Below are 27,708 nucleotides of genomic sequence, written 5' to 3'. Positions count from 1 at the left end.
CAATCAAGAGGTCTACGGTTTCAGGTTCTTTTAGAGCTGACATTAGATTTTTGCAAAAGAAAGTGGAGGAGGGAATATCGGTAAATCCTGCCAGAAAGCCTTGAATAATGCCTGTAATAAGAAAATAAACTTAAACAACAACAACAACAACAAAAACCTATTAGGATTATTAGATACATTCTGAGACAAAAATGAAACATTGACTGGAGATGATGGATGATTATTCATCTTTTGGCAGGATTTGTAATAGGAGCTTTGAATCTGTGAAGATTAACAGCTCTAGGATTATTGTCACCACAGACAGCACGTCAATGTAAAAAATTACAATTAGCATATGGACATTCAGATTCATTGAAATTAATACACGTATATGCTACAGTGTTGTTTTAATGTTTCACCTGGCTAGGTAGGCGAGCAGAAAATCTTTAAGTTTGACGTGCTGGATGTATAAGGCTGCCTTGGCTGAAAAGGACTTAGGTATTCGTAAAAGAGAGAGCCATTGTAAATGAGCTTCAGGTCAGCTATAATCGCTAGATAGGTGTCAAGTTCAATCCTCCTCTTGGGAAAAACTTGAATAGAGTGTCTCTGAACACTCCAAAAGCCACATTGAATTCCACTAAAGACAAGCTTTTAGAAAGTATGGCGTCTCACTCTTTGAGAACAACCGAAGCGTTGTCACAGTCAACGTGTCACTGTCAGACTCCTGATGAACACAAAAATAATTTTACTAAATCGACTAATTGACTAACTTCATTGTTACCAGCAATTATTTGGTTCCTCAAGCTTAGAGGAATAGCTGCTGTGGGTAAAATGAAGAGAGCTCCCAAAGATGGTTCAGGAACAGCTGAGGAAAAGGTGGCAGTAAGTCCTGGGAGGGAACCACGAAGGTGCCTTGAAGAAGAGGCGTGATCGAAGCTGGGATATTGGAGCTTGGTTTCTCTAGCACTGAAATTAGATTATTTAGTTTTTTGGTCGACTCTTTGATACTGCTAAAAGAGCAGAGAGCATGAGCATGTTGTTTGTGAATAATTATTGCTAAATCCATGGAACTGGCCATTCTCTAATGTTGAACAGGCTGGTATAGGTGCTCTTGGATATTTCGCATCATTAGGATCACCAGGAGCTTCTGTATCAGAAGATGGATCATTGCTGGGTTGGTCAAGAGACAACATCTCAATGAGCACGTTTACATGCACACCAGTAAGCTGATTACTCACAAATATCAGCTTATTGAAATAACCAGTTTTCCCCATTTACATGCAAACCAGTAAACTCACAACGCAAGTAAACCACATTTGCATTAATTTATTAATAAACCAGATAATTTTCTTGTAGTGACGTCAAAAATAATAATGTCCGTATTGACCTGGAGTATTACAAATGTTAGGCTAACTTACGTCAGTTGTGATGTTAATTAAAGCGTGCACCATGTCAGTGGGAGATTTACGGATCATATTATCTCTCATGCAGTTACAGATGCAGCGTTTTGACTGAACCTCTTCTACTTTTGCTGAATGAGATGAGAACATGTTTTACTTTAGCAAGAAGCCGCAGATGGACAAAGGAAGATTTAACTACAGTATTTATCTGCCTAATATCATTTGCTCATCAAATACAACACCCATTTTTTTTACATATTGCTTAACACATGGTGATAACACACCCAAATTTGGATTTGTAGCAGTCACAGAAACAGAGGGTTTAAAAACAATCAATTCTGTTTTGCTCTCATTGAAATTTAAAAAGTTTAGAGACAGCCATTTCTTTACATCCCTCAAACAAAGCAACAGTGCATTCAGTCCATCCACTGCATTCCGTTTTAAAGGCAGATAAACTTGTGTATCATCCGCATAGCAATGGAACGATAGCCCATACTTTCTAAAAATCGAGCCAAGAGGGAGCATATAGAGAGAGAAAAGAAAGGGAGCTAAAACTGATCCTTGAGGAACTCCACTGGTTATCGCAGCTTTACTTGAGGTATGATCTCCTAAATTCACTGAAAAAGTCCTATTTGTCAGATAGGATCTAAACCACTGCAGGGCACTGCCAGTAATGCCGGCACAATATTCCAATCGATCAAGAAGTACAGCGTGATCGACCGTATCAAACGCAGCAGTGAAATCTAAAAGGAGTAAAACAGCATAGTTGCCTGAGTCACATGTTAATAGTATATCATTTGAAACTCTCAGCAGTGAAAAAACTCTCAGTAGAGTGATGTTTTCTAAACCCAGATTGGAAAACCTCAAAGATCTAATTTTCAGCCATAAAAGATTGTATTTGATCAAGAACTGATTTGTCAATAATTTTTGAAAGGAAAGACAAATTAGAGATGGGCCTAACATTTGTCAGAATAGTAAAATCCATGCCCTGTTTTTTAAGCAGAGGGCGCACAGTTGCATGTTTAAGTGACTCTGGAAAAGTACCTGTTTGTAAACAGCGATTTATCAAAGACAAAAGATGTTGAACAACCACATCTATAACTTGCTTAAAGAAGAGAGTTGGCATTACATCAGTTGGGGAACCAGATGCTTTCAGATGATCCACTATTTCTATCAGATAGTTATCTGTAACAGGAGAAAAACAACTAAAAGCAGCGGTACATCTAGTGAGAGTTGAAGGGTCAGATGAAACTTGGTTAGGCCCCATTCTTAGGTCATGTATCTTATGCACAAAGAAACAGAGAAAGTCTTCACAGGAAAGTAATGACACTTCTATATCGAGAACAGTGAGAAAAAAACTCTCGAAAAAAGAGTTTTTGGTTTATGACAGTTCTTGTTTATAATATCAGTGAAATAAATTGATCTTGCCGTTTTCACTGCTTTCTGATATTGAGTTAGTGAGTCTCTGAACATTTGCATTGAAACCTGAAGTCTGTCCTTCCTCCATTTTCGCTCAAATCTTCTGCAAATACGCCTAAGGGAGCGAGTTGTGTCATTAAGCCAAGGCTCAGATTTTGGTTTATGGAGATGAGTCTTTAAAGGTGCCACTTGGTCTAGAGCATGAACACAGGTGGAGTTAAAAACTGCGGAGTAGTTCTTCAGCACTCAATTCGGTGTTTGAAACGTCCCTTTGTAGCAAACTTTCACTAAAAGCTGAGCGAAAAGCTTCTCCGGTAGTTGATGTGATAAGCCGGGACTGGCGAGCCGAATGCATCGGCGTAACAGTTTTGTTAAAAGATGGAAACGTAAACATAATAGTCTTGTGGTCAGAGAAACCATTTTCACATACCTCTAGTTCATTCAGAGAGCAGCAGTAGGTTAGCACTAAATCCAGTGTATGGCCATGCTGATGAGTGGGTACATTGACCTGAAGCGTCAGATCAACTGCATTTAGCAGATTGATAAATTCCTTCGCTAAGGAATCTGCTGCACAACAGACATGAATATTAAAGTCCCCAACAATCATTAGTTTGTCATATTTTGCAATGAAATCTTCCAAAACGTCAGCAAAATCCTTCAGAAAATTCGTGTTAGAGTTTGGCGGACGATAAATCAGTGCAAACAGAACAGGGTCACATAGCTCCAGAGTAAACAACTGTAGTTCAAAGCTTTGGTATTCCTTTGAAACTACGGGACGGCAGGAAAAAAAAGTCTTTATAAATAGAGGCCAAACCACCACCTCGTCCCGTTGTACGCAGTGAATTTAAAAACAGAGAGTTTGACGGAACCATTTCAGAAAAGGCACTAATATCCCCTGGAGTAATCCAAGTTTCAGTCAAAAAGAGAAGGTCTAGGTGGCGAGCAGAGAAAAAAACATTTATAATGAAAGTCTTGTTTACTACCGACCTGGCGTTAATCAAAGCCATTCTGAGTAGTGTTGGAAGTTCAGAAGAGGCCGCAGGTTGTTTCGCCCGAGGTAGCAGCCAAAGATTCCCCGGACAAACTCCTCCCTGCGCAGGGCGAGGCGTGCGAAAAACCGGGAGCGGCTCCAGCGAGGTGGGAAACACGGGAATAATCCAACCGTGCACGCGCTCCAGGGAGCGCCAACGCGGGTAGCACTTCCCGAAGACTTTCATGAAACATCCCGGGGAAAAACGCAACTCCCGATGGAATCGCAGGTAGCATTTCAGCTTAACAGCTAGGCCACCCCGTCGTCCACGTTGTCTCTTTCGCCGTTTGCCCGGCAGGGAGCAAGGCCAACGGCGTATACAGTCCGGAATCGACTTCAGAAAGGGAGGTGGAGCATTATGAACACTGGTGAGTTGTTTATATGAAAATTCTTCCAACTTTAACCCTTGTGTGGTTTTCATATTTGTGTTACTCAGCCAGTGTTCGTGGGTCTGGTGGACCCGCTGCATTTTTGGGTTTTTAATTCAACAAAATCAAAAATGTTATATTAAAATACTCAACAGATGTTTACTTCATCCCAATTACAAGCAATATACACAGCATATATGATTAATATTTTCTCTTTACCTTTGTTAGATCACATTTAAGAATTGCAACCTCGTGTGGGAACGGCAGGGGTAGAAACAAAACTCACTCTTGTAGCTACTCTCTCACACTTACACACAATCTCTTTCACACGCATGCACGCACACACACACACACACATACACTCATGAACACACACACACCCATAACACACACACATGCACGCAACCCCCCCACCCCCCACCCCACACACATACGCACACTTGGATATGTGGTGTATGGTTACTCTCCATAGGCATAATGGTTTTTCTAATGTACAAACTGTATAATCTATCCCCCTACACTAACTCTACCCCTAAACCTACCCATCACAGAAAACTTTTGGCATTTTTTGAATTTCAAAAAACACCATTTAGTATGTTTTAGTATGAGGACACAGATATTGTCATAAACCATGTTGACGTTGTAATATCCATGTCATTATACACATTTGTGTCCTCATAAACCATATACATGAACACACACACACTAACAGCAGGCCCTGACAGCAGGAGGACAGAGTAAAGGTACACAGGACCTACAATTCCCACACTTTTATTAGCCCCGGGTCCAGTGGACCCGAACATCCTGTGTGTAATATAAATGTGTAGGAGGGATGTACAGTGTGTCGTCATTGAAAATGTGTTCTGATAAATATTCCTCACAGGAAATGAGCCAAGGCCAATGAGTCTCAGTTTGAAAAAATAATTAATCATATCATTTTTCTTTCGATAAAAAAGGAAAATGGGTCCAACAGACCCGAACACCATACAAGGGTTAAAAGAGTACATCGGTCATATGTTAAAACTGGTGAAGGACACTGTGTCAAACATTTCATAAATGAGCTTAAAACAAACAAACTCAGGACTATACTGAACGACAGACGGCATGCCAGCCACAACGGCGCCATCTTGTCCAACCCTTGTCCAACCCGGGATTTCGTTTGAACTCCTACAATAAACTCTGTTTCACTGTTCTCAGTTCTCCGTGTCCTCTCTGTGTGTAAAGTGTTTTTTTTAAACACCATTTAAAGTTAAGTCAAGGTAATCTCTTTTTTTCTTGAACTTAATTTAGATGAAACCTCTGCGGAATTAATTTGAAATTTCAACTTGGAACTTTTAAATGGTTTTGTGCCACCTGCCGCTAATGAAATCACTACAAAATCTGGAAATTCTGTTAAAGTTTATTGAAGATTGTATTTTCAATAATAAAATCAATAATTCCATTAGGGAAAATGTGGCAAAAGAGTCATTTGTCACAAATAATTTAGCTTTTTGTGCGACCACGACTTGAAAATGACATGGTATATTTTTAGGGTTCTGTTTATTGAATGATAGTGAAACACTTTGTTATCTCTAAATTGCTTGCAGATTAATAGGGCCATATGTGGCCATACATTTTTTTTCTATTACAACTGATACTTTTACTAGCAATTTCACATTGGTTTTTAAAGGAACAATGCAAACTTGCAAAGATTTATCATACGATGCACATTAGCATTTTTAGCTATTGGTTAGGATTTTCCCAAGAATCATATTTCAATACCAGACTTAACATTTGACTGAGGTCCAAGTATACTTCACTTTGTACATTCAGAATACAGTGTATGTATCACACACACACACACACACACACACACACACACACACACACACACACACACACACACACATATAATGTGTGTGTACATTTTTTGCAGTATTTACTAGTGTTGTAGTACTCGAGATCGGTCTTGGTCTCGAGACCGGTCTCGAGACCACTTTTTAAAGGTCTTGGTCTCGTCTCGGTATCGACCGCATTTTTACTCGGTCTCGTCTCGGTCTCGGGTAGGGTTGCCACCTTCAATACAGAAAAATAAGGGACGCCTGCCGGTGGCCACACCCCTCGGGGCCACGATGACCACAGTCCCGATGGTGTGCCAGTGCAGTGGTCGTATATCATAACTTAAAACCTAATTTGTATATATATATATATATATATATATATATATATATATATATATATATATATATATATATATATATATATATATATATATATATATATATATCTTAAGACTGATACCAGTGGACATTATAATAGGATATCTGCTATTGAAATCAGTGTGAACAGATGCACTCAGTATATAATACACAGCTATGACAATGAAAAACAAACTCAGCTGCTGTCACCTAGAGGGGAGTAGGATAAGAAATTGCAAATTAACTCGAGTAATTTTATAGTGTTGTGAACAAAGATTTTGACTAAAATATTTGTCATTGTTTGCAGTAACACCATCCAAACAGTGAAACCACACCTAAATAACTGAAAATGATATAATATCTACAATCATTTCTTATTTTAATAAAACACTAAACAACATTTTTATTTTTGGTAAGTTAAGTAAATATATTTATGTATTATTTCGTTTTTTGATTGTTAATTCTATAGTATTGGATGATGCACTTATAATTTGTTAAGCATAACAAATAGTTGTTTATTTTATTCCTAAAAGGTCCTATTTTGATTATATATATATATATATATATATATATATATATATATATATATATATCATCTCTTATTAAAGTAATGCTTGTGTCTGACTATAGCCTACAACTTAACCTTAATAAACAAATCATACCATAACATCATTAATGTAGCCTACGTTATTAACATTATATCTTAATAGGCAGCATTTATGAAATCTAACGTTATCAATCAAAAAATTGAGGTGATAAAAAAAAAAAAAAAAAAAAAAAAACATTACACTGTCTGCCTCAGGAGATGCTTGAGGTGTGAAGAACTGTGCGACAGTGCTTTGATTTCGGTGAGCTCTTGCATTTAGTGTATGTTGCTCTCCCGTTGCGTGCTGTCTCACATCTGACAGGCCAGCGTGCGCCACTGAAAACACTCGCCGACAAATAATTATTGTGCAATTGGCTTGGTATTCATTGCCGCGGACACTTTCCAGCCAAATATTTATTTCTTCCCACTCTCGTCTGTACCTCTGCATCCGCTTGCGTTTCTGCTCTGAAACTTTTACAGCTGGACGCGGGGAGGTATTTGGACCTGCCTCCGCCATCGTTTCAAATGGATTCTGCCCATATAGAAAAGAACCTATACCTCTTCTGACTCTGATTGGCCGTGATTCACGACCCGTGAACCTGAAACAAACCAATCAAACAAACCAACGACGGCAGCGACCCAATTAGGGGCAGAATAGGACGTGTCTTCACACAATGCGGGTGGACCTATGTAAAATACGGGACAAATCGCGTCCCGTATTGCTTTGATACGGGACGCGTCATTTTTCCTGAAAATACGGGACGATTCCGTATTTCAAGGGACGGGTGGCAACCCTAGTCTCGGGTGAAGATGACTCGGGATTTTGTCTCAAGACCGGTCAAGACCACAGCTGAAGGCATATAAAGAGCAGAGAACTCCACCCTGCGCGCACTCTCTCTATCTTCAAAATAAGCACATAAGCTCTCTCTGATACTTCACATTTTAAGCTAAATCAAAAGTTCAGAAAACCGAATCCATGTTGAACGTTGCGCGTTCGGACAACTGTTTTGAAGTACCGCTCGGTGTGAATTGCATGCGCTCAAAAAACGTTTGACAAGCTAAACAGCTGACATAAATCATACATTAAATAAACAGGAAACAATTTCTATCCAGTTATGAAGTGTTTTCTGTGTGACAAACCTTCCGCGATGTTCTGACAGCCGTGATTCACACACAACGGGTCTGCTAATGTCCGATTCACGACCAAATGACTCATTTGAACCAAATCATTTTAACGACGGTAATAAGAACTGATCTGTTCAACAATGAACTGAACGAATCAGTTTAATCATTTACTCAGAACACCTCAGAAATGAGAACACAAGTGTGCTTACCCAATTTAGCAAGAGTGGAGAGTAAGATTTATTAGTTTTAACTATCCACAGTATTTCAGCTTATGTATGTTGAATGTGTAGTAAAATAAATAGTCTAAAATCATTTAGTTTAGACTAGAGTGAGGTGAAAACAGAACAAAGTTGTTTGTTAGCTAGCTGATCATTTTATTAAATTGTATATGGCAGAAAATGTGGCTATTTGTTAACTGTTAATGCTATTCCTAATATTGATATGATTATATACCAAAACAATTCAACCTGTTGGAACAAAAGAAACATCAAGATAAGAGATCATACATAATAGGAGATATAAACATAAGAAAAATAAAAAATGATTGTTTCGTTGCATTTAAAAAAAAAAAAATGGTGTGTGTGTGTGTGTAGGTCTGTCAGCCACCACCAAAGACCATTTTTGACCCAGGAAAAACCCTGCACATGTGAGATATTTCTTAAATCAAACTGTAGTTAATCAAAAAATGCAAGTGCAGGGTTTATTTTCCTTGTTGTTGCACAATAAAGCTGCACAATAACATTTTCAATTTGTAAATGAAAAATATGTACATATATAAAATAATTTGCTTAAGCAGCATACTAATGTATATCTGTATGATACATATTCCACCTCCTGTTATTCACATTCATTTAAGACATAATGGACTGTGTCTGAGATTAATACCTCATCCAGATTAGCATTCTTAGGGAACTTTGAGTTTTAAAATGGGATTGAGCGCTTTTCAAAAAACAAAACACAAAACTCTGTTAGTGTCAGTTTGGTGTTTGTGTCCACCATAGACTGTAAACAATATGGACACGTCGTCTTCAGTGCCTCCCATAGACGAAAAGTTAAGTGTTATTTGCTTATATAGGAAAAAGATTAATTCCCACAAAGCTGCAATGCCTAATTATTTGATCAAAACTTCTCTCATGGTACACTTACACACCCACACATACGAGAGAAGTGCCAATCATATGCATATTCCACATTTTATCATAAGTGTGGGGTCATGCATTGGTCTCGGTCTTGACTCGGTCTCGGCCTGTCTTGGTCTTGACTCGGTCTCGGTCCTTCAAAGTCTTGGTCTTGTCTTGGTCTCGGCCCTTCAAAGTCTTGGTCTTGTCTTGGTCTCGGTTTAGGTGGTCTTGACTACAACACTAGTATTTACAGTAACTTGTGGTGAGAGATTACTTAAAGATTGCACATCAAGCCCCTGCATATGCACATGAGTCAAAATAAGTATACTTTGCAAGGCTGTGTTATCGACTGTGCACATACTCTCGCACATGAACAAAAAAAACGGGCTACTTTCAGCTTAAGAGATTTAGAAGGCTTAAAGGTGTAGGACTGTACAATAAGAAGTGAAGTCTGAATGACTGGGGAGTAAATTCTGTTTGAAACAATCCTGCAACGTGGTTGTCATCATTGTGTTTCATTACCTCTGTGAGAGCAACATCTGTGCAGTTTGTCTTTTTAATGCAACACCCAACGTAATAACCAATCATGCACAACAAAAGACAAAAATAAAAACCCCACATGAAATCCAACCCGACCATTCAGACTGAGCTCCAATAACAAAATCACATCCACAAGTGGTGGTTTGGATCAGGCTTGAAACATATACACTCAACTAAAGGATTATTAGGAACACCATACTAATACTGTGTTTGACCCCCTTTCGCCTTCAGAACTGCCTTAACCCTTTCGCACGTACGTTCTTAAAAATAAGACTGGCAGCCTGGCGTGAGTTTTTTTATTGCGACCGTTATTATGCAATGACATGCGTTCTAATTTCCATGGAAACACACATCAACCTTGACACGTGAGGTTTCGCAGTGACGCAGTCACAATGGCGCTTGTGGTGGATGACCGCGTGCAGGTGAGCACTCTATGAATGTTTTGCTTTATTTTTTAATTCAAAACCTTTCACATTATTTGTTAGCGTGTACACTCTATGGTTGACATGTTTCTGTTGCTATTTTTTCCCCACTGCTTTGAATTTCGCGTGCACACGGCTTTTTGCATCTCCCTCACAACATCCGCTTGACAAATGGTGAGTATATTTTTGTTTTTTTTCCTCCTATTTTGGAGCATATATAATTATTTACAAACATGCAATAAATATGAATAAAGATGTTAAAAAATTATCTTGTAAAACGGACAGTTACTCAATAATGTGGACGTTCAAATGTCATGTTTGTCGTTTTGCACATTGCAAATATTCCCCGTGCATTCGGTAAAGTTATTAGGGTTCAGTTGACTTGATACGTAACATGAATATATTATTTATGTTTTAGTGTTAATATTGTTACTGAGTTTTATATTTCACTAGCAAAGCAGAGAAAAGCTATATGGTCACGCCTCACTTACTATTAGCTTGCAGATTACATGATGTCAAATGCATACATGATGACCTTTTCTCTGGTTAGAATGTGTTTTATAAGTTTAGCATAATTCAAACGTATGTCATTTGTTAAAAAGAAATTGCAAAATGTACACATTTCATTCATGTTTTATTAAATCTCAATTTAAGCTAAATGTTTTTTTGTTTAGACTATTATACACTTTCTAATAAAATTACAAAACAAATTATAAATATAATTACAATGAACAACAATCAAAATAGTATTATAAACAAAACAATAAATATACTGTGGTAAAACAATCTTTAAAACAAACTATATACATATGTTTATACTTACTAATAACAAATAACAAATATAATTACAATTAATAAATAAATAAGTAAACTCTGACTTTTTACAGGATTAATAATTCTTCAGTGTGTGGTACTCCTCAAAACATGGGACAGCACACAAGGGAGTGTTGCACGGCACACACATGTGCTTGGTCATGCGCCTCTGCTTGCTCTTGCGTGTGCTGGAGAGGCAGACCTTGCAGTGCCGCCTGGTCCTGCTGCCCTGGGAAGTGGTCTGAGGGACTTCCGAAAGAAAATGCCTGGCTGTAAGGCGCAGAGGAGTGTCTAAGGCAGGTCGCCCTCCTTTGGATGGACACCGCGATGTGCTGTACTCCTCCAGCAGCCCTCTCATCAGGTTCGTCCTGAATTGCAGGGAGGTGATTTCCTTTCCTACTCACAGTAGAACAAATTGATAGGGCGTAAGGAAGAGGATAGAATAGTATGTGACAGTGTGATCTGTTTATTATTGTACATTTTTTTATAGAGGGTATGCACGTGACCTCACTGTCAGCTGGAGTGAATTCGATTAAAATGTGATTCTCATAATTGCATGAACACACGTATGCCAATTTTAATCGCATTAAAAAGGCATGTAAACACCTTATATCTTATACCTTAATCGTAATATTGCAGCTCTGACCAAAGTGCATGTGCGCGGACATATACGGATGCTGTGCGTTGTTCACACAACTTCATGAATGAACTCTGTGACATTATTCTGAAGTTTTCTCTTCTCCAAATGAGTGTGGTATAACTTATTAGCAAACGATAAAAATTGCATTAGAAGAGAGATTTAAAAAAAAAACTGTTATAATTGAATTAATTCTTTATTTAGTTATAATTGAATTAAAATATTTTAGTTATACCGTAATTAAATTAATTTATGGACTGACACAATCTGTTCAGTAAACCACTGTTTAAAAAAAAAAAATCTATTTTATATTAAGTTTTCTCTCCCCTGCTGTACCGAACCGTGACTTCAGAACCAAGGTGCATACCAAACCGTCAGTTTTGTTTACCATTACACCCTTAGTATATTGTATTTATTTAAAGCATTCACAGGCTAACTTCTTGTTGGTCCCATAGAGTCTATGCTGTCAGTAACGGAAGCAGAAAAGATTAGTTCTTTTGAGTCTCGGGTTTGAGTCTTTCGTTCTTCCTGTTAGTCCCATGCTGTATGCTGTGTGTGTGTGTGTGTGTGTGTGTGTGTGTGTGTATGTGTAATATATATATATATATATATATATATATATATATATATATATATATATATATATATATATATATATATATATCACACACACACACACACACACACACACACACACACACACAGTTGATTCAAAATGAGTCTAATTGAATTTGTGATGTTAGACTTGAATAGTCAATATATTTCCTATATTTGTATATGTCTGATATTAACTGAGAATTATATAAAAAATAAAATAAAAAAATAACTACGTGCTTGTTACTAAAAAGGTTGTGAACTAGTGTTCAATACGGTGACAAGTCACGTGACAAAAGAACGAACGACTCAAACTCGAGACTCAAAAGAACTAATCTTTTCTGTTTCCGTTACTGACAGCATAGACTCTATGGGACTAACAGGAAGAATGAAAGACTCAAACCAGAAAGACTCGTAAGCACTAATCATTTTTGTTTCCGGACCTGTGTCACGCACGGTCCGGGTGGCCCAGCCCCCAGCCAGATCTGATCAGGGTCAGACACGAGTCGACAACTAACGTCTCGAGGAGTTCGAAGACACGAGAGGCAGAGAACACACGTGATAAATATGAAGTTGCAAAAGAAAGAATGTTTTGGATCAGGAGGTGAGGTGAAATAACAGAGTTAGTCTGCAATAGCCTGACCCAACAACTAATCAATTATTAAACATTTCAGTTTCTTATAAAGTTGGCTTTGGTTGCGTACCCTATAGTTTATTTTTATTTAGTTTTAAAATGTAATCAACATTTACAAGTACTAAATGTGTTGGGCTATTTAACATGTCATTTTGGTGAAAAAAGATTTGTTCATTTTGCTGAACGAGACCCACAGATCCGAGTCAGTAAAATGATCCGAACTCCCCACTACTACAGGAAAGTGATATCCATGCATACCCTTTATAACACTTTTGTTTACATTATTTGAAAATGTAATCACTTTTTATCTTGTTTATATTCTTTGATTTATAGAAATATCTTACCAGTAATTTGCCGGTAGACAATGTGGCTGTTCAGTAAAACTGTGTCAAGTAGGTGAAAGAAGATCTTTTTGTACCACTTGGTAGACTTTCTGGTGCATTCAAGAAAACCAGTCATCATGTCCGCTTTGTCAACTGCTCCCATCTTTTTGTTGTACTCCAGCACACAGACTGGCTTCATCTTAGCTTGCCCAGTGATGTGATCCAGCTTCCCTGTGGCTGCCATACCAGTTGGGTGGACAGTGGTAAGGACATGGACATCTCTCTTATCATGCCATTTGACTGCCAACTGTGATCCATTTTCCTTGAATTCCACCTCACCCTTTGTCATTCTACAGGTGAATGTTGGCATCCCTTTACGGTTTGCACGCACAGTCCCACAAGCTCCAGTGGCAAGAGACAAGAGGTGCTGGAAAAGTGTGGGACTACTGTACCAGTTATCCACATAAAGGACATGACCCTTTCTGAGGTAAGGTCCTAGTAGTGTCATTACAACAGACCCAGAAATCCCAAGTCCTTGGTGGTGTTTTATGTCACTGTTAGATCCGGAGTAAATGATCATGTCCTGCACATAACCAGTGAGCACATCACACAAAACAAAAAACTTGACCCCAAATCTGTGCCGTTTAGATGGAATATATTGACGAAATGCCAGCCTGCCTTTCCACTTCATCAGAGATTCATCAACACACAGATCCCGGTATGGCACAAAAATGCGACGAAAGGAGGAGGTGAGAGCAGTAAAAATATTTCTGATTTTTTTCAGAGGGTCATTTAAAACTGCTGTTGCATTGTTTGCAAAGTGAAGACACCGGAGGAGCAGAAGGAATCGGTCCTGTGAAAACAAAGACCCGAAAAATGGTGTCAAGAGCATGGGGTCTGTGCTCCAGTAATCCCGAAGTGATGGCTTTTTAATCACCCCCATAAGGAGAACTGCCACTAAAAATGTATACATTTCAGGGATATTTGTTGGAACCCATTTAACCATTTTTCCCCTCACTTCTTTTTCTTTCAAGTCAGAGGCATAGCGGTTCGTTTCCTCCACAATTTCTCCGACAACTTCTTCAGTGAAGAACAATTTAAAACAATTTACCTCACTGGGGGATTCTGGTGGATTTTGCACTCCACACTGTTGGTCCTCAAAAGTGCCTGGGCCAGGAGGATTAAAAAGGTTGGTTACCTTCCAGGATGACGAGCTTACCTCAGCTGCGTCATTTGATGGTGAAATATGCTCTGGCGTTGTGGAAAAAGTCTCCTCTTCACCCTCGATGTTGTCAAGAGCTTCAAGGTTCGGGGGAAGGTCTTCATCACTGTCACTCTCTGCCTCACTGTCAAAATTCTCCTCATCAGAATTAAAAAAAATCTCCTCCATTTCCTCACTTGTCAGTTGTCTTCTTTTGAAAAAAATGTCTGCCATTTTCTCTGAAGTATTTAAAAACTGGTAAATTGTATTGAAGTTGTGTCTGCAGTGGGTACCAACGCGAGTGTGAGGTAACAGTGACGTCAACAGTGACATAACTTGTCAGCGGGAAAAAATGCTTGCAATGCATGACTGTTCAAATGTTTTATTTAATAATTTTTAAATCAAATATTTTCAAACTTCTTAACTAAATTAAATGGATGCAAGCTAACTCCTTATGGTTTATATATTTATTAAAAATATGTATGTTAGTTGCTCTGTAATTTATCACGGGCTGTGGGTGTGGCGTCGTCATGTGTTTACAACAGTACCAGGGAGGCAGTCAGCTGGATTTGCGACACAAGATCACCCACTTCTCCTGATTATATGTGACATTACATGAGGGAACAGCTCTAGACTGATCATATACATCAAATGGTAGTAAATGATTGTGTTAAATGATATGTAATGTTATAGCGGGCTAACGTTATGGGCATTTGTGCCGCGATTATGTGTTTACAACAGTGCCAGGGAGGCAAAGCTAGCTGGATTTATAACACAAGATCACCCACTTCTCCTGATATATGTGATTTTACGTAAGGGAACAGCCTAGACTGATCGTTCACGTCAAAGGGTAGAAAATGATTGTTATTTGATCTGTAATGTTATCACGGGCCAATTATAACACTGATATCTTGCTGTTATATATATTAGTATGCAGTTACAAACTATATTTAGTGTTTGCTGATATTTTTGTGGTTGTGTAATATAATTTGAAGTGTATGAAACCTAAAATAAACATTAAAAGACACCGAGCTAAGTCAGTCTTTCATTCACTCAGTCTTTGGCTCAGCGCCAGTCAGCGCGCTAAAACAGATTTTAAATTTTGAATTCGGCAGTTGATCACTGAGCGTTCTAATCGCACCGGTATGATCGTACGCACCAGGGACCAGCACAGAATGATCATACGGGTTTGATCGTACGTGTCAAAGGGTTAATTCTACGTGGCATTGATTCAACAAGGTGCTGGAAGCATTCTTTAGAAATGTTGGCCCATATTGAGAGGATAATATCTTGCAGTTGATGGAGATTTGTGGGATGCACATCCAGGGTACAAAGCTCCCATTCCACTACAGCCCAAAGATGCTCTATTGGGTTGAGATCTGGTAACTGTGCAAGCCATTTTAGTACAGTGAACTTGTCATGTTGAAGAAACCAGTTTGAAATGATTCAAGCTTTGTGACATGGTGCACTATCCTGCTGGAAGTAGCCCTCAGAGGATGGGTACATGTTGGTCAAAAAGGGATGGACATGGTCAGAAACCATGCTCAAGTAGGCCGTGGCATTTAAACGATGCCCAATTGGCACTAAGGGGCCTAAAGTGTGCCAAGAAAACATCCCCCACACCATTACACCACCACCACCACCAGCCTGCACAGTGGTAACAAGGCATGATGGATCCATATCCTCGTTCTGTTTACGCCAAATTCAGACTCTACCATCTGAATGTCTCAACAGAAATCAAGACTCATCAGACCAGGCAACATTTTTCCAGTCTTCAGCTGTCCAATTTTCGTGAGGTCGTGCAAATTGTAGCCTCTTTTTCCTATTTGAAGTGGAGATAAGTGGTACCCGGTGGGGTCTTTTGCTGTTGCATTCCATCCGCCTGAAGGTTGTGCGTGTTGTGGCTTCACAAATGCTTTGCTGTATACCTCGGTTGTAACAAGTTGTTATTTCAGTCAGTTGCCCATTCAGTCGGCCCATTCTCCTCTGACCTCTAGCATCAACAAGGCATTTTAGCCCACAGGACTGCCGCATACTGGATGATTTTCCCTTTTCACACTATTCTTTGTAAACCCTAGAAATGGTTGTGCGTGAAAATCCAAGTAACTGAGCACATTGTGAAATAGTCAAACCGGCCCATCTGGCACCAACAACCATGCCACGCTCAAAATTGCCATTTCTGACATTCAGTTCGGAGTTCAGGAGATTGTCTTGACCAGGACTACACCCCTAAATGCATTGAAGCAACTGCCATGTGATTGGTTGATTAGATAATTGTATTAATGATAAATTGAACAGTGTTCCTAAAAATCCTTTAGGTGAGTGTATCACTGCATGAAAAAAGGTGTATCCGGACCCGTATACTCCTGTATACACTGCTGAAATTCGGAAGAATCCGGGAGTATACTGGCCGGATAGGTCAAATTCCATGGATCGGTATATATCCGTATACATCCGGAATGATACCAAATCGGATGTATGTTGTGGCCGTATACTTCCATGCTACAGCCATTTGTTGCCATGGCAAGTAATCCCATCAGGTTTTTTCAGGAGACATTTTCACACCTCTGAGCAGCTTTGCCTCCCATCCCCTATTGGCCTTTCAACTCAAACTGCATTGGTTGTTCTTTTAAAACCACTCCCAAAACCCAAACTGCTATTGGAGGACAGGGCACATTGAAAACCCAGTAAAGTGATGTTATTGGTTACTTTTAAAACTTAACCCGCCCTTGGCCTTATAGCAAAGTCATTTGATTGGTTACTTTTAAAACTTAGCCCGCCCTAGGCCTTATAGTTTAGTGATTTGATTGGTTATAGGTCAGCTATGCAGATACTGCTCATACACCATAAACCCCACCCCCCTCTCCCCCCAAAGGAAAAATACACACAAAAAACAATTTAAGAAAATATGGAATATTTATTAAGGTACATAAAACATTACCAAGAGCATTTTAAACGAGCAAAATAATAGAATGGAGAAACAAAAACAAGTGAACAAAATCTATTTAAAAGGGATGAAAATGTAAAGAACAAAAAAAAATAAAAAAAATAAAGGCATTTAAAAGGAACAAATAAACAATATAAATATAACTATATAAAATAAACATAAGTTAAAATGAAAGGGTAAAAAAGGCATGAAAAATAAAATTAACACAACATATTTAAAAGTTGGCGATATAAAGAAATAAATACACAGTGTATCTAAAAATGTAACATTATAAAATGAGACAATGCAAAAATGTAAACATTATAAAATTAGAACCAGAATGTTAAAAAAAGGTTATATAATATACATAAATGTTCTAAGTAAACAATAAAAATAAGTAAAAAAAAAAAAAAAAAAAAACTCCCAAAGAGCATTGTAAACATATTATAAAATGAATGGGGGAAAAAAAGTGAGCAAATTCTATTTAAAGGACGGCGATGTAAAGGAATAAAAGAAAAAAAATGCATATAATACATGTTCTAAGTAAACAATATATATAAGTGGGAACATTTCCAAAGAGCATTGTAAAAATACATTATAATGATGCACTGATGATGTAACGTGTAGCATGGGTCAGCCTCTTGTCTGGTTCGTAGCACTTGGCAGAGCGCAGACAACCGTGGTTCTGTTTGGTGGAGACCTCACCATCCACACTGGCCTTCCATAAACAACAGCATCATCTTCATCAGACATCTGCTCTATTGTTGCGGTCTCGCACAGGTCTCTTTCTGCGTTAGCTTGTACAACCCTGGACCTGGTCTCCAGCAACTGCAAAACATGACAGAAATTTAACCACTAAAACACAGACTGTGTTTACATGTGCAACAATCATACAACTATGTATTCTAAGAGTAAGGTCTTAATCGCAGGAAGGTGCTCACATGACAAGCAGAACTCTTCACTCCAGTTTACAGGCAATTTGCATTATTCACTAATGAGTATGGTTATGTCACACTCAGATTTGATCAAAGTATTGGGTTTAATGTATAAGTTTAATCACAATATAGACAAAATCATATCTCCTAAAAAGAAAATAAATGCTTAGCAAGTTTCTTAACTTACCCTTCACTTTCTTTGACGGTTCTTTGCCATGTTGTTCATAGTGTGTCTTTTTTTGGGCCTTTTCAGGCTGAGCCACAGAATACTTCCTCCGTGGGGTCTCAATATGTCTTGCAACCTGCTAAATAAATCATGAATAATTGTAATACCAATAAAAGTAAGCAAAACAAAGCACACATAGTAAATATTAATATAAAATTACATAAAAAATAATACAATCTTTAAGATTACCTTTTACACATTCAGGGTCAACATCTGTAAAAGTTGTACTTAATTCTTCAAAGGAAAATGGTCAAAGCGAGGTTGTGTGATGACTATTCTGAGGGGAAAAATTGCAGTTATAATTAATGAAATTCAGTGTTGTCATTTCAAATCCATATGACGTTAGAAGTAGGTTAACCTAACATTTACAGTATACAATAAGCAGTCTTACCCAGTTTGTGGATCGTATTTGTGTGGGCTGTTCTCTGAATTGGGTTTCACACAAAGGCATCTTACAGATTCCTGTAAAGTTTGAAATTAAAATGCGTTTAAACGGATTCACAATCTGCAAGAACCACAATATTTTCAAGTTTGAATAAGATGGCCATCAAAGTAACCGCTGGAGACAAAACACATAACGTTATTAGGCTAACGTTAATTGTAAGCCTACTTTGGTTTACAGGCACATTATATAACAATAACTGAACTTACCTCACGTTACATGCCCTTTTAAATCTTTTCACAAAGTTGTTAGGCTCTTCCTGTAAGTTAGTCCGTGCTGCTCATACTTTTGCTCGAGAGAATAAAGACGCTGGAGAGCCTCTTGGAGAAGATCGGCCCGTTCATGCTGTGCAGATATTAAAGTAGTAAGCTGACGAGATATAGCATTCTGGCCGGAGATCAGCTGCTTCATCAAGGCATTCACAGTAACTGGGCTTGAGCTTGAGGCTGCATGTCCTCCTTTGTTCAGTGGAGTAGAAAAACTAAGGTTCCTTTTACTCTCCATATTAAATCTGTCGAAAATGATCGATTCCAAATCTCAACCAAACACCACAAAAAAACAACAATCCGTTCTCTGTACTTCCGGAAACAATGCGGAGGTTTCAACTTTCGCGCGCATGAAACAATACACTACTATTGGGTGCGCCTCCGTCCCCACCTTTATATTGTGAGTGGTTGATTTCAAACCTCAAACCGCCCCCTCTTTGGCGCGTGTTTTTTGCTTGCTAATCACCACTCAAACCACGCCCTCGGTATGACGCGTCGCAGGTGTATCTTTAATTTGGTGCAAAAATATAATGCTGGACATAATTATCTATCAACATGGAAGGACAACCACCTGTTGATAATAATACGAGAAAGAGAGCTCGGCGGTTTTGCGACCACTGCAACGAGAATGTTTCACATGCATATTTTTATCTTCACAAAAAAAAGTTGTTTTTTTTCCACAATGGAGCGATTACAGCTGAGACAAATCACAACATAGCTGGAAGTGAGTGCATGTGATGAACTTCATCCAGCCGAAATGAGACCTGTGGACTGGGATGATGCTGGTATTCATTTTGGTAAGTTACTGAACTTTTTTTCTTTAATGTAAAACCAAATGACAAGTAAAATAAGATGGCGATCATCAGCATTTGTTTTATATATTTACTGATGTCGTGCAACATTACACTGATGTTCATGATCTGCTTTGGTTAGAGTTGACACACAATAGTGATTTGCTTGTTTTCAGAATGTAGTAAGTTTGTGTTTTTTTCAGTATAGGCATAAGTCTTGTTAATACATTGTAACTTTTATTTATTACAAATAAATAAATGCCTATTACAAACAAATAAAAAAAAGAACTAAAAGTCAATTCATAACAATAACTAAAGTTATTTGGATAAATTATTACGAATGGCCCATTAACATTTCTATGGCCCATCATGACCTGTACACATGCTGTACTGTAAAGTGCATGATATGTGATTCTAAGGGATTTTAGTAAAAAGCTGCTAACTTTAAGATAATGCTAGACAAATGCATAGCTCCAGCCATTAATCAATTGGTGTTGTGATGTTTCACTGTTTAAACTAAATCTTTGTATTTAGCTTGTGTATGTAAATTTGTGTGTAGCTAAAATCGTTGTATTGTTCTTTAATTGTTACAGGGGACATTGGAGACCAAGAGCAATTTGATTTCTGCATATTTGAAAAAAACAAGCATTTACATGAGAACCAAGATTCGGCAGATCTGAAGGCAAGGCTCCTTACATTTAAATTGATGCACACAGACAGATGTGTATTGTTACACTTCTATTAATTTTTTCTAAAAAAAAAAAAACTCTAACAAATGTCTTTGTTTTTTTTTGTTTTTGTTTTTTTGAAGAAGAAGAAGAAGAAGAAGAAGAAGAAGAAGAACGCAATGAGCTGCTCAGGCTTTCCTTGGAGCTCAGTGAAACGTCTTCAGATGATGACAGTGACCATGAAGAGCAACATGTCTTTACAGATGGTCAGCACAGTGAACATTTGGATTTTAAAGATGACAAACCTGAAGAAGATAATGGCAATAGAGACAGCTCTGCTTTATTACTTGTAAAGCTATTAGCAATAATGGTTTTAACCTGGCAAGCATTGTTCAACATTTCAGACAATGCCATCACTGCACTGCTGCTATGCCTCTGACAACTGATGGCTCATTGGAAATATTCTCAGTGTTGATTGGTGTCTCCTGGGTTTGCCACTGTGGCCTTTGGCTTACTCAGTTGGGGACACACAAACTATAACACTAAATTTATGATCTAAGTTATTCAACTAAATATACAAATAAAATGAATTAATTAGGTCTTATTTAATTCTATAAACTATAATATTGATCTGCCAACATTGTTGACCCTACAGCCAACTAAAATTTTGTTGCAATACTGTCTCGTTTGACACTGTGAGGCTAATTTGAAACAATCGTCATTGTAAAAGCGCTATATAAATAAAGTTGATTGATTAATGCAATTTGCTGGTATGATTCTCAAGACTTTATATTAACTAAGAAAATATACCAGTACGACAACTTCACTGAATATGCTGTCTGTCCAAAAAGATGATAAGCTTCAACGGCAAGGAATATCTGTACCCCAAACTAACCTATTGTTACAAGAAAGTAACTCAGTCATTAGAGACCTTGGTAAAAAAGACCTGGGTTGTTTAAAAAGAGAGGCGTGGAGAGAAATACAAATTCTTGGACGAACCAGTCCTCGACCCAAATGCAGAGCTGCGTGCTGGAGTCATTAAGAGATTTCTTATAATCAGTGTTAAAAACTAACACACGTCCTATACGCCATGTTGTTGCAAAGGTTTCGTGGTTGCACCCTCATCCAGACAGATGTTTCTTTGGGAACCCTGTGGAGGTGTGGGACACAGACTGATTGCAGCATTCCTACCTGTGGAACGTATTGCAGGGAGATGTGTACTAAGTACATACATTGTGCAGTTAAGTCAAACAAAAGAAAAGGTATCAGCCATAATTCCCATTTGCACAATGTTTGAGATTTAGCCCCATGCGATTTCCAACGACCTTCTTTGTATTCCTTTAATTTTATTTTGAGCATATCTGGGTTTTTTTTGCATTTTGTAAAACTTCACAATAAATGTGTGTTATTCTAAAATGGTTGGTTAATTTTCCTTTATTTGTTCCATTTAATTCCTTAATTTAAATGCTCTGTTTTTGTGGCTATATGTTTGGGGTGTTTATTTTGTAGTGTTTTTATAAAAACTTAGTCATAAGTCATAATTCTCAATCCTGAAGTCCTCCCCTGCCACCCCTCCCTCTGAGAACAGCTAGCACCTCAGTGTCATTAACATATGAAAGGCCTTCTTCACACCTAACAGTCACCAGTCCTAGCACCCAGCAGTGTTTCAGCTGTATATTTCCGTGAAATTTCACGGATGCCTGTATATGTCCGCATATGTGAGGTTTCCGGGTGTATCTTGAAATATACTGTTCCGTGTTACTCTGATCCGCTTTTTCCCACATACGTCCGGTAAACCTCAAATTACACAGGAGTTTACCATGCCCGGATAATGCCGTATTCCAGGGTTTTCATGCAGTGTATTTTTTTTTTCAGGCCTACAATACCAGGACAGAGCTATTCATGCATATTCCCATTTCTCGACTGGCACAGTCCTTGACCTGAATCAAATGCTGGACTAAATTACATCCTGATTGCACCCGAGAAGGAACACAGTACCAAGCCACCAGCAGCTATACCACTTTTTTAATTTTATTATTAAACTAATGGTTTATATGTTGCCCACAATAATGTTATTTTCATAAGAACATATGCCCCTTTTTTTGTGGTTATCAGAGGGAAATATATCCCCTTAATTTTGTTGTAGTGTTGAGGTGGGTGGAATAAGTTTACTGTAAAAAAATAAAAATAAAAAAAGACAATTTTTGAAAATTATCACAACTTTTTATCTTTTGTCAGTTCAGCTTAGATAATTGATGGGGTTCAGATAACATGATATTTTGAGTTTTTACACAAGTTACCTGGTTGCTTTAAAATTTAGTTCATTGACATTAAAAAAATGTAGTTAATACAATGAACATTTTTGAAAATTAAGAACCTTTATTCAAATATTATTAAAAGATTTTGTAAGCATATTGGTTAATTGTGTGTTTTATTTGTGAAGACGCAGTTAAAGTATTTATTTTGGGTAGCCAAATTGTGCTATTTTCATGATTTATAAAAAGTTTTATGTGGCTCAGATACTATTTTGATTTTCTTTTTATTAAACAAATTTACTTCATTGTATCAATTCAAAATGTTAAATGCAATAAACTCAAACTTTTAAGGCAACAGATTACTTTTTGTTTATTTTTTATTTTTTTACAGTGTAGTAGTTAAGGCTAAAGTGGTACCAAATACGGAAACAAATGTAATGACAATGTTACATATACATTAACTAATGTTAACTAATGTACATGTTACATTTATCATATATATATATATATATATATATATATATATATATATATATATATATATATATATACAAACTAAATAAAGCAAACAAGATAGATGGGGCATAATTTACAAACTGTTCTATTAAGACATAATCCTTTTTTTTTTTTTACAGGTCCAGAGTGCATATGATGAGGAATCAGTCTGTCGGACTGAACCTCTTGCAGTTGCTTAATATCAATAAATTGGCCCTGGGGAAGGAGATTGTTCCTGTCGACTGTATATCTCCCCTGATCTGCGAGTCAGCCCACCCAGCCATGTGGCACAGATGCAACATTAATTATCATAAAACCGCTGGCGATGTCCAGGGACTTCAAAGTGCCCAAACGTCAGTCTGAGCGACTGCAGAGGCTCAGTGTGACTAATGAGCTTGCCGAAGAGAAACAACAGCAAGAGGACAAGTGTTGGAAAACCTTCCCTAGTGACAAAGAATCAATAAAGCCAACTGTTGTGAGTGTGTGAGGAATATTTTCATTTTTCTTGAAATAATGCCAGTCATGTCTCCCCAGCAGTGGTGCTGACTTAGTCAATATAAAACACATTTAAACATTTCTGAGTGAAATGTCTGTCTACTGTGTACACTTTTTACAGTTAAATTAATTTATGAGAAAATGATTTGCAGTCCAGATGACTGGTGACCTCAGAATTTTTTTTTTTTTTTTTTTTTTCATGGGGAATTGATTCGATGGTTGTGATTTGCTATGGATCTCATATGAGTGACAGGTTGCCCAGCCCTTGCACCAGTAAACACATCATCAGAGAAGAGATGGGATGTCTCTGCAAGAGAGAGGGGAAGTTGTTTTTATTAGAGATATGAGAAAAATAAAAATAATAAAAAATGATATATACAAATGATTGTCTAGTATACAACCCTGTGGAAAGCTATATAAATAGGGAAATTTCCTGCATTGCAGTATTGTGTTTTTGCAGTATTGGTTTATAGTGTTTAAGCAACAGAATGGTTTGCATGCCTCCTTTCTAATGTGTCTTTAAAATTCTTTAATCCACATCATAAATCACATTAAAGTACATAATTGGTTGAAGCACATGAAAGATGCCCTGCGTCTGAGATGGCCACATCTTCAGGTTTTATCAGGCATTTCTGCTAATGAGATCACTCTCTTGAGAGACCTTTCGTAATTACAATTATCTCAGGAATTTAAAGCTTAAAAACCTTAACTTGACCCATGATTTTGACTTGATTTATATATTGCATAATTCATTCAGTGAACAAAAAACAGTGTTTAGTATAAAGGCCCACCAAAACCCTGATTTCCTTTTCCAAAGCAAGTGCAAAATTTACTTTCATCAGAGAACATAACTTTGGACCACTCAACAGGAGTCCAGTCCTTTTTGTCTTTAGCCCAGGCGACTCACTTCTGTGTGTTGTTCAAGAGTGGCTTGACACAAGGAATGCGACAGCTGAAACCTATGTATTGCATATGTCTTTGCGTAGTGGTTATTGAAGCACTGAGCCCTGTGAACAGCCAGCCTCTTTTGCAATGACCTTCTGTGTCTTGCCCTCCTTGTGCAAGGTGTCAATGGTCGTCTTTTGGACAACTGTCAGCAGTGTTCCCCATGATAGCCTACAGAATTAGACTGAGACACCATTTAAAGACCTTTGCAGTTTTGAGTTAATTAGCTGATTAGAGTGTGGCACCAGTAGGGAAAAACCAGGTGTTCAATATTGAACCTTTTAACAATATTTAAATCTCCTGAGATACTGAATTTGGGATTTTCCCTAGTTGTCAGTTATAATAATCAAAATTATAATAAATAATTAATTGAAATATATTGGTCTGTGTGTTGTGTAATGAATGAATATAATATACAAGTATTAATTTTTGAATAGAATTATTCAAATAAATCAACTTTTTGAAGATATTCTAATTATATGACCAGCACACACACACACACACACACACACACACACACACACACACACACACACACACACACACACACACACACACACACACACACACACACACACACACACATATATATATTAGGTCCGGGACTTTAACGCGTTAATTAAGATTAATTAATTACGGGGCATTAATGCGTTAATTAATTACGCAAAAAAAATAAATAACAATTTTAACCACACTTATTTTTGTAACTAACCCTAATCGCGGAACGGTTTTCAATTAATGAGTTTCGGCGGACCGATTATACTGGAACACCAACTAGCATTCGCGAGTCACGACAACAACAAACCATAGTGAACATGAACGAAGAAGCTGATGATGAAACTGCTTTGCTTGGCCCCGTGGATGGGAAATTTTGTTTAAAAAACGAAAGGATGGAAGCGTCGACAAGAGCATGGTTGTGTGAAAGCTATACAACAAGGAATTTGCGTATCACCGCAGCACATCGAGCCTCAAATATCACAAATATGCTTTTGCTACACTTAATGGCAAACATTGCACTGGTCTGCTGGACTGAAATAAATAAACAGTATTTTGTTGTTTAAGCTTATTTCTTCAGTCATTATTCAATGGTATACTAAAATCCATGTGAAAAATTACTTCTCATTGTTCTCAGGTCAAATATTTATATGCAATTAAAATGCGATTAATTAATTACAAAGCCTCTAATTAATTAGATAATTTTTTTTAATCGAGTCCCGGCCCTAATATATATATATATATATATATATATATATATATATATATATATATATATATATATATATATATATATATATATATATATATATATATATTTTATACACACACACACATACACACTTCAGTAGTGAAGGCGCGCTCTGTATATCATGTTACATAAGGACGCACACTCAAAAGTAATCAGGTCAGGTCATTTATATGGTGATTTTTTTTTTGCTCGTTCATGAAAAGGTTTATCCCACCCCTTTCAAACCAATTACAATTTAATTCGGTTTGGGCATTTTTATTCCGATTGAGGTGTTTATATGGAGCATTGTCATTCGGATTGGAACCGATTACAGTGCTCCATGAAAACGCACCTATTATTTGGGTAGCACACACATTCTGAATGCCTTCGGCAGAAAGAAAAATTTTTTTTTATATATATATATATATATATATATATATATATATATATATATATATATATATATATATATATATACATAACACTGATTATCTCATCACAGCACCTGTTAGTGGGTGGGATGTATTAGGCAGCAATTTAACATTTTGCCCTTTAAAGTTGATCTGTTAGAAGCAGGAAAAATGGTAAAGTGTAATGATTTGAGCGAGTTTGACAAAGGCCAAATTGTGATGGCTAGATGACTGGGTCAGAGCGTCTCCAAAACTGCAGCTCTTTTGGGGTGTTCTTGGCCTGCAGTGGTCAGTATCTATCTATCAATAGACATTATAGTTGGCCAATAGAACTGGCCTATTTGCTAACATGTTTCAATACTGATTTTGGAGGTGTTCCTATTACATCAATGCCAGCAAACAGCATCTTATTCCCTTCTCAGGGAACCGGGTTAGGTATGTATGGTTTACTAGAACTGGGTTGGAATTTAAAAGGCATTCTCATTTAAATTCTAATTAACTTAAAACCCTGATGTGGAGCATTCCAAATCAGTCACTCATGAGGTTTTATTCTAATTCAGATGTTGTCGTGGAAGGCGGCAGCTGACAGCAGGGCAGCTTACTAAGGTTTTGGAACAGAGCCCTTGTGTGAGAGCCATGTTTGTGTTGAGGTACTTGTAAGCAGCTCTGATTAAAGAGACGATGGATGTCATTCTACTAGGCAGACCTATAGGATAGCTGCCAATAAAAGCGCGTCTCAAGGGGTATTGAAACAGAGATAGCAGTCGGTAACTGACAAGAAGTGCATGGCAGTAGAGGGCTTCTCTGAAGGACAGAGGTCGGAGTTGTGATAAACATCCTGGCAGTCACAGTGTGAGATGTGAATTGTTCCTGACTGAGAGATCGACTGCAATGTTACAGCACTGTACTTTTCTTTTTCTCATTTATGCATGGCGTGTTGGACACATTTAAGCTGATTTTCTGATATCAGTAGTAATTTTCTTCTTTTCTTCAAGAATCTGGCGATACGATACGTATCACGATACAGGGGTTACGATACGATATATTGCGATATTGTGAGAAAAAAAACAATGATTATTTTTTTTAGAAAGATTAATTTAAAAGAATAAATAACACAACCATATGCATAAAACATGAAAAGTAACTGTTTTATTTAATTATTTCAGTATAATTTATGTCACTAATCACTATTTTGTGCAATCTAAGTAAAAGGAAACAGTAAAATGACTTTATTCTACATGTTTTAAAGGTTCACAGTAT

At 37.4% G+C, this 27,708-nt stretch overlaps 1 protein-coding gene and 2 long non-coding RNA genes across 4 annotated transcripts; 1 reads left to right on the top strand and 2 right to left on the bottom strand.

Moving 5' to 3' along the window:
* Positions 1-10,049: 10,049 nt before the first annotated feature.
* LOC137062838 (uncharacterized) lies at positions 10,050-14,561 on the top strand. Of its 2 annotated transcripts, none has more exons than XR_010901290.1 (6): positions 10,050-10,167; positions 11,072-11,341; positions 13,179-13,237; positions 13,350-13,431; positions 13,525-13,655; positions 13,817-14,561. It is a non-coding gene; the product is annotated as an uncharacterized lncRNA (long non-coding RNA). The 2 variants fall into 2 exon arrangements; XR_010901289.1 differs by lacking the exon at positions 10,050-10,167 and adding an exon at positions 10,222-10,341 and having other exon boundaries at positions 11,055-11,341.
* Positions 11,057-13,516, bottom strand: LOC137062836 (piggyBac transposable element-derived protein 4-like). Its single transcript, XM_067433757.1, has 2 exons — positions 13,190-13,516; positions 11,057-11,376 (listed from the first exon to the last, which is right to left on the bottom strand). Exons 1-2 carry the CDS (start codon positions 13,410-13,412, stop codon positions 11,057-11,059), a joined length of 543 nt encoding a protein of 180 aa, XP_067289858.1. The 5' UTR covers positions 13,413-13,516.
* A 3,747-nt stretch (positions 14,562-18,308) lies between the features above and the next one.
* LOC137062821 (uncharacterized) lies at positions 18,309-19,544 on the bottom strand. Its single transcript, XR_010901285.1, has 3 exons — positions 18,848-19,544; positions 18,646-18,733; positions 18,309-18,535 (listed from the first exon to the last, which is right to left on the bottom strand). It is a non-coding gene; the product is annotated as an uncharacterized lncRNA (long non-coding RNA).
* Between the last annotated feature and the right edge of the window lie 8,164 nt (positions 19,545-27,708).

Source organism: Pseudorasbora parva, chromosome 23 (genome assembly GCF_024679245.1).
Source record: "Pseudorasbora parva isolate DD20220531a chromosome 23, ASM2467924v1, whole genome shotgun sequence".
NCBI classification, from domain to species: Eukaryota; Metazoa; Chordata; class Actinopteri; order Cypriniformes; family Gobionidae; genus Pseudorasbora; species Pseudorasbora parva.
The sequence above is the reverse complement of the archived record's forward strand: the minus strand, read 5'-3'. Positions and strand labels throughout refer to the sequence as shown.

What these genes read in the sequence shown, in the direction of transcription:
- LOC137062836 (XM_067433757.1), bottom strand. Translation starts at nt 13,412, where the DNA reads ATGGCAGCCACAGGGAAGCTGGATCACATCACTGGGCAAGCTAAGATG. An exon ending in TGTCTACCGGCAAATTACTG is followed by an intron (nt 11,377 to 13,189) that starts GTAAGATATTTC and finishes TACTGTGAGTAG; the next exon opens with GAAAGGAAATCACCTCCCTG.